Source organism: Canis lupus, chromosome 9 (assembly GCF_003254725.2).
Source record: "Canis lupus dingo isolate Sandy chromosome 9, ASM325472v2, whole genome shotgun sequence".
Lineage (NCBI taxonomy): Eukaryota > Metazoa > Chordata > Mammalia > Carnivora > Canidae > Canis > Canis lupus.
The window spans coordinates 23,411,591-23,419,453 of NC_064251.1; the positions used below are offsets into that span (position 1 = coordinate 23,411,591).

Below are 7,863 nucleotides of genomic sequence, written 5' to 3' on the forward strand. Positions count from 1 at the left end.
CTTAAGCACATGGGCTCCCAGCCAGTCAGGCCAGGCCTGAGACAGCGACCAGCTACATACTTGCTGTGTGACTGTGGGCAAGTTGCTGAGACCCTCTGAGTCCCAGCTTCCCTCCTGCCAGGGTCGTCAAGAGGATTAAATGAGCTAATTTGTGTGAAGGGCTCAGCACAGGGCCTGGTTGAGAGCAAGTGTGCAGGTGAAGGAGGGGAATGGTGTGCAGGTTGGGCAGATTCCTAGAAAGGCCTACAGGGGATGAACAGAATGTCTCAACCTCAGGGATCCCTTCCCTGGCCACTCTGGTCACCATGACTCATCCTGACTCTTTCTCTAAGGGACAGCTTTTCCTGCCACCTAGAGCCAGAGGATGTGATTCAGAGCCTTATAGGGGAAGAGAAGTCTATTTATTTTTCCCATTATAAAATAACATGCTTATTATAATAAATCTGGAGATTACAGAAAAGTGGGAAGAAAGCAAAAGCTTTTTTTTTTTTAATTTTATTTATTTATTCATGAGAGACACAAGCAGAGGGAGAAGAAGCAGGCTCCACGCCGGGAGCCCGACGCAGGACTCGATCCCAGGATCACTCCCTGGGCTGACAGTGACGCTAAACCGCTGAGCCACCCAGGCTGCCCCAAGCAAAAGCTTTTTAACCACCAATGCCAACCACTCTTGATGCCTTCATGGTTTCCATATGGGATCTTTTTCTGGGCCCAGGTTTTCTTTGTTCTCCTTAATATGACTGGGACCTTAGCATTAAGACATAGAACTGGAAGGAAACCTGGAGGTCAGATGGCCCAGTGTCCTCAGTTAACACACCAGGAGACTGGCCCGAAGAGCTCAGTGACTGTGCTGCTGCCCCCAACTCAGCACCAAACCTCTCTCCAGCCCGGAAGTTGCCAGTCAGTTAATAGTGGGTCTAGACCTTCCAGTTTGGGGGCATCTGTAAGGTGGGCTTCCATAACCCACATCCTGCACCCCCTGTCAAAAGCAGTTGGTTCTGATTAACCCCCTCCCCCATTCCCAGAAGGAGACACAGCAGTGGGATGGGGGTAGGGGGTAGGGGTGGCTTAGGGATCGAAAGGGAGGGCTGGCAAAGGCCAGCAAGGGGCATGGCCCTGTGTCTGTTCCCAAGGGTGGAGCCAGCCAACAGGGCCACCCTGTCCCTTTAAGAGAAGGGGGAGAGCAAGCCCCTCTCGGCCATTCTGTCCTGTCATCCATCCTGGCCAAATCCAAAAGGGAAAATGAAAAGGAGCCTAGGAGAAACAAGTCCCAGCCATCTCCCAGGATCCCTCCCTCAGCTCTAACACCTCAGCTGCAGCCACAGGGTGAGTGGGGTCAGGTGAGGGTCTGGGGGCACCAGGGGCCTGTGGGACCTGGGTGAGTGTGTGTGTGTGTGTGTGTGTGTGTGTGTGCGTGCACGCCCTTGGAGGAGGTTCTCAAGAGATGTGGGAGGCTGGAAGTAGAGGGACACCAGGGAGGAGATGGGAGAGGGCTGGGCCTGTACCCTGCCACTCCGGGGTGGGATGGTGGGGGACACCTCCAACAAAGGATACTACTGATAGAGTTATGGAAGTGGGACTACTTTTGTGTCCACCCCCCAATTCTGAAAGAAGTTCAGTGGGATGAGAGGGGCGAGAGAAGTGACAGGCAGAGAAAGGAGGTGAGGCGGCTCCGGGTCTGCTGGCTCCCACCTCTCCCAGGGGGGATCTGGAGTCGGGGGTTGGAGGCACCATGGTCGCCCATGGAAAGCATCCTCGAGCACATAAGGGCGCCGCTGGGTCTCCGCTTCCACAGTGCAGCGGGTGGCCGCGCCTCCTTGATGTCCATGTTCACTCCCTACAGATCTGGACTCTGGAGCACCAGGGTGGGGCTCCTCCCCAGCGCCTGTGGTCCCGGGGAGAAGGGCACCCACAGGGGCGCACCTCCTAACCCCTCCTGCCCTCCACCCCACCCCACCCCCGCGTCCCCTAGATACCACAATAGCCCAGCTGAACCCAGGCCTAACGGAGCCCTTGCCTCGCCCCAAGGTCAGAGGAGGGCTAGCTGACCCCCCCGGGGGCTGGGGGGGACGCTGGTCGGCGGCCTCTGACCCCCCCCCCCCCCGCGTCCCCAGCGCCATGGGGGAGTGGGCGTTCCTGGGCTCGCTGCTGGACGCCGTGCAGCTGCAGTCGCCGCTCGTGGGCCGCCTGTGGCTGGTGGTCATGCTCATCTTCCGCATCCTGGTGCTGGCCACCGTGGGCGGCGCCGTGTTCGAGGACGAGCAGGAGGAGTTCGTGTGCAACACGCTGCAGCCGGGCTGCCGCCAGACGTGCTACGACCGCGCCTTCCCCGTCTCGCACTACCGCTTCTGGCTCTTCCACATCCTGCTGCTGTCGGCGCCGCCCGTGCTCTTCGTCATCTACGCGGTGCACCGGGCGGGCAAGGGCGCGGGCGCGGGCGCGGGCGCGGAGGCGGAGGCGGAGGCGGACGCGGGCCCCGGGCCGTCCCCGCGCCGCCGCTGCTACCTGCTGAGCGTGGCGCTGCGCCTGCTGGCCGAGCTGGCCTTCCTGGCGGCCCAGGCGCTGCTCTACGGCTTCCGCGTGGCCCCGCACTTCGCGTGCGCCGGCGCGCCCTGCCCGCACACCGTGGACTGCTTCGTGAGCCGGCCCACCGAGAAGACCGTCTTCGTGCTCTTCTACTTCGCCGTCGGGCTGCTCTCGGCGCTGCTCAGCGTGGCCGAGCTGGGCCACCTGCTCTGGAAGGGCCGCCCGCGCGCCGGCCGCCGCCACCGCGCGCACGAGGGGGCGCAGCTGCTCCCGCCGCCGCCGCCGCCGCCGCCGCCGCCGCCGCCGCGCCCCGCCCCCTGCGGCCCGCCCGCCTATGCGCACCCCGCGCCCGCCCGCGACAAGGCGTCCCTGGCCACCGCCCGCCAGGACCTGGCCATCTAGGGGCGGGCCGCAGGGGCTCCCGCCGGGCTGTCCCCGCGACCTTGGCCGCCCGGGCGCTTCCCGGCGCTCGCGGTGGCGGTGGCGGTGGCGGTGGCGGTGGCGGTGGCGTGGGGCCGGAGGCTGAGCTGCGGCAGGTCGCGATGCCAGCCTCATCCACGTGGCAGGGAAAGGGACGGGGGCCGCTGGGGAGAGCGCGTAAGAGGACACAGCAGGGCGCAAAACGGAGGTTCCGGTGGTGCCCAGGAAACAGAATCGTGACACCAGCTTCCCGAGGGCCTCCCCTTGTTCACGCTGGGTGGCCGCCCTAGGTGTGTGCTCACATGTACACTAGGTATGGCGTGAGCTGTGTGTGCATATGCACATGTAAGACCCGTGTGAGCTGTGTGTGCGCGTGCATGCATGTGTCCTGAGTGAGCTGTGTGTGTGCATTGGGTGTGCACAGCTACATCCTACGCGGGCTCTCCGTGTGTGTGTGTATACCTTGTGTGTGTGAGTCCTGTGCATGTGTGCATCTGTATGTCCTGTGTGAGTGTGTATGTCTATGTGTGGCTGTGAGGGAGAATGAGAGAGGGAGATCTCTGGCAAGGTGCCAACAACAGCCACAGTGGCACTGCAGAAGCTCTCCGCTCTTAATGGAGCCCACACAGGGAGGAGAGAGGTGCCCCTTCCCCCTGGGCAGGCCCCAGAGCTGTAGGGCTTGTGGGCACCATCCACACGCTCGACTGTGTCGCCAGACCAGGGTGGCCAAACCCTCCCTTTGATGGAAGCACAGTGGGGGTGGGCAGTAGGGTCAGCAGGATTCTTTTCTGTCTTCACTTCCTCACCTGGCTGCTGTTCCCCAAGTTCATAAACATGGCCAAGTTCCTTCCATCCTCAAAAGAAATATGCCCTAAAACGTGCTCCGGGCCCTGCATTTCCCTGCAGCCACCACCATCTTCCCTCCTGGGGGGATACTTGGCTGCCTCTTGTCCCCCTCCTGTATCTTCTCTGCCCCATCTGTCTTCCTCCCTTGTACCCCAGCGGTGCTGATCTCCATAAGCTCACCCAGGACCTAAGTGACATCCAGCGGCCCCATCTGACCACGCCCTGGGCCTTATCCAACCCTGCTGAGCAGGCCACCACCACCCACTCTACCGTCTTTTCTCCTACGTCCCTGGTCCCCCCCTCTTTGTCCTGGACTCTCCGGCCCGTACTGCACACAGCGGGCAGAGGGGTCTTTCTAAATGGTCCTCCTGCTTACACTCTCGGGGGCTCCCTGTCATCAGGATAAGTCCAGTGCCTGGATGAAGCTTCTGAAGTCCCAACCCTGTCCCAGCTGGCCCCATCCCCACTGCATGGGCTGCCTATGGTTTCTGCACTCAAAGCATAGAGTTTTTCCTCTTCTTACCAGGCATAGGGACCAATCTCCTTCTAGATGTTACAACGTGCTGTTTCTTGGCCTGGAGCAGCCTGCCTGTCTGCAGCACTCCCACCTCACCTAGCTAATTCCTGCCTACCTTTTGGTCTCATTAGGGAAGAAATAGATGCCTTCCCTCACAGCGCCCACACCCAAGTCAGAACTAGGTGCCCCATGGCACCCATGCCTCTGCAGGCAGAGCACATCTGCTGGATGGCATTGCTTGCTCCTCCACACTGGCCCATAGTAGGTGCTTAGTAAATTTGTGTTGATGAGGAACTGAAGGTGTCTCTGGGGCCCAAAGGCTTATCCATGCTCATGGCAGGCAGCAACATCTCTCTGATGACAGTCAGTTATGTGTGCAAAGCCTGGACCTCCAACAAATTCAGATGGGGATATCCAGCTGTTTTCCAGATGTGTTCATTCAAGAAATATTTGTTGAGCACATACTATACGCCAGGCAATGTTCAAGATCAGCACTGTGCAAGAGAAATAGGATGTGAGCCACATGTGTAATTTTAAATTTTCCATTAGCTACATTAAAAAGTAAAAGGAAACAGATGAAAGTAATTTTAATAACATATTTTCTTTAACCCAGTATATCCAGAATGTTATTTCAACACATCATCGATATAAAGAAGTCTTAAGGAGATATTTTACATTCTTTTTTTTTGTACTAAGTCTTTGAAATCTGGTGTGTGTTTTATGCTTAGAGCACATCTCAGTTTGGACCAGCCACATTTTGAAGGCCCAGTCACCACACTTGGCTAGTGACAACTGTATCGAACAGAGCAAACTTGACGTTGGGCTTCAATAGTGAACAAAACCTGCCTTCGTGAAGCTTACATTCTGGTGGGAAGGAGGGCAGTAGAATATACCACCAGGTATTGCTCAAAATAAGGCGAGACAGTGACTATCCCTGAGGTGTGACCCTGGAACAGAATGTAGCAAAGAGCTAGCCCTGAAGCTGGCTCCAGGAAGGGCATTCCAGGTGGAGGGAATGGTGAGTGCAAAGGCCCTGAGGCAGGAATACGTTGGGGGTATTTGAGGGCAGCAAGAAGGCCATGTGGCTGGAATAGAGTAAGGGATGGGAGTGGGGGTCACCAGCACCTCAAATGCAACCCCAACTGCCTTAGTTTTCCATCTCAATGTTGATGTCTCCATCCACCCAGGCCACCTCCACCAACTACTGCCAAAGCCTGTCTTCTGCCCGCCTCCCATGTCCTGTCGATCACCTGGTCTTCCCATTTTGCCACTTAAGCATTCTTCCCCTCATGCACTCTCACCCCTTCAGAGTCTGCCCAGGGCCAGCCCTGTCACCGGTGGCCTGGAGAGCTCCCACGGCTTCCACTCTGCTCCCTGCAATTCCCATCTGAACAGCTAGCTCACTGGCTTGAAATCCTTCACTCCCATCACTCTCAGGGTCAAGTCCGGCTCCTGGACCAGCCCTGGCCTGCGCCCATCCCTGCCCCTCCAACTTACTTCTTCCAGCATTCCAACGGAAATGGTTAAAGCACAGAGCTGGTGATGGTTTGTGATCACATGAAGCTATTTATCACCTCTGTGCCCCTGCTTGCTGACTCTTCCCCTTAGACCTTCAGCTGGGAGGGGGCACCTCTTCCACGAAGCCTTCTGATATTTGCCCCAGGCCTGGTTAAATGCCCCGTGGGAGGCCAGAGATACTGCTAAACATCCCCCCATGCACAGGACGGCCCCCCACCCCAACAAAGAATCCCTAAGCCCAAAATGTCACTTGTGTGGTGGTTGAGAAACCACTCAGCAGCGATGGACTGTGAGCCATGGAAAGCAGCCTCAAGCCCCAGCCAAAGGTACTACTGGGGCAGGGGGCACTTTGTAAAGGTGGGGCTGCTGCTTTAGTCACCACAGTGAGGGCAACCCTCTTGGCATTTGGTAGGGAGAGGCCAGAAATGCCATGATGCCCTCCTACAGTACAGAGTTGTCACATGTGGGGTCACCCATGGCTCAGTCGGTAGAGCATGTGACTCTTGATCTTGGGGTCATGAGTTTGAGCTCCAGGTCAGGTTCAGGGCTTACTTAGAAAGAAAGAAAGAAAGAAAGAAAGAAAGAAAGAAAGAAAGAAAGAAAGAAAGAAAGAAAGAAAGAAAGGGAGCAGCCCGGGTGGCTCAGCGGTTTAGGGCCGCCTTCAGCCCAGGGCGTGATCCTGGAGACTCAGGATCGAGTCCCACAGTCCCATGTCGGGCTCCCTGCATGGAGCCTGCTTCTCCCTCTGCCTGTGTCTCTGCCTCTCTCTGTGTGTGTGTGTCTCTCATGAATAAATAAATAAAATCTTAAGAAAGGTCACACATGACTTTAGGATGTCCCACGGGACAGTCACACAATGTCACACAAACCTCTCTATAATTGCCTGAGCCCAAAGCCTGATCTGTTTTACATGTAAGACATTATTAGGGTTTTGTTTGGGGACTTTTTTCTTTTTTTTTGGTACGGTTATTATTATATATTGCCAGCTTTTATTTGAACATTCACCCATACTCCTTAAGTTTCCTGGGCTTCTTGTACTGAATGGCTTCCAACCTTCTCACATCTTTTAAATCCCAATGTATTAATTAAAAGCAGAAGCAATCATAGGATGATGTCATCATGGGCAAAAACACACTGAAATTCATAATCCTTTTCCTTTGTTTCTCCTTTACGCTACAGGGTGATAGCATAGTGATTTTTGTAAAGCACGTGGGCAGGTATGTTATGTTAAATTTCTGTCCTAGTCAAAGTGTCAGAAAAAATTTGCTGGAGGACGAGAACCCCTGTCCCCACACGCACGCTGGCCCGCCGGACGGCGAGATAAGTGAGGCGCTGCCGCCACCCGGTGGCCGAAATGGAAATGGCAGGCACCCCACCCCCATGGAAGGAGCTCGCCCTGCCCAGGCGCCCTGCTAACCGCCCCCAGACACAGCCTACACTGCCACCCCCCAGGACCCTCAGACCTCAGTGCTTGCCGCTTCACTGGGGACATCAGGGCTCCAGGAAAGATCTCTGGCTGAGGCGTGGGAGTCCTGAGTACTGGTCCCCCATCTGCGATGAATTCACTGTGTGACCCTGGGCAAGGACACTGCCCTCACTGGGCCTTGACGTGTAGTGTGGAGGGTGGACAAAATTGCTCTTTTTTTTTTTTTTTTTTAAGATTTTATTTATTTATTCATGAGAGACACACAGAGAAAGAGAGAGAGGCAGAGACACAGGCAGAGGGAGAAGCAGGCTCCATGCAGGGAGCCCGTCGTGGCACTGGATCCCGAGTCTCCAGGATCACGCCCTGGGCTGAAGGCGGCGCTAAACCGCTGACCCACTGGGGCTGCCCCAAAATTGGTCTTTGATGCCACTACCTGCCTGTCACAACTGATCCTCTCAACCAGGAGCAACCAGGTTCCCCTGCAACCTGTCTTCTGTGCCTCCTGCCCACAGAGTGACTTCAAGGGCAGGCAGGGGAGGGTAGGACAGTCCTTCTTGGTGGCACCGGGATGGATGGGCTGGCCTTCTAAGCTTCCCCCCAATCCTATGTT

The 7,863-nt window shown here is 56.5% G+C and overlaps 1 protein-coding gene across 1 annotated transcript; it reads left to right on the forward strand.

Moving 5' to 3' along the window:
* The first annotated feature begins 1,165 nt into the window (after positions 1–1,165).
* GJD3 (gap junction protein delta 3) lies at positions 1,166–2,928 on the forward strand. The gene is made up of 2 exons (XM_025440820.3): positions 1,166–1,326; positions 2,115–2,928. The coding sequence occupies exon 2, from the start codon at positions 2,119–2,121 to the stop codon at positions 2,926–2,928; it is 810 nt and encodes a 269-aa protein (XP_025296605.3). The 5' UTR covers positions 1,166–1,326; positions 2,115–2,118.
* Positions 2,929–7,863: the final 4,935 nt, after the last annotated feature.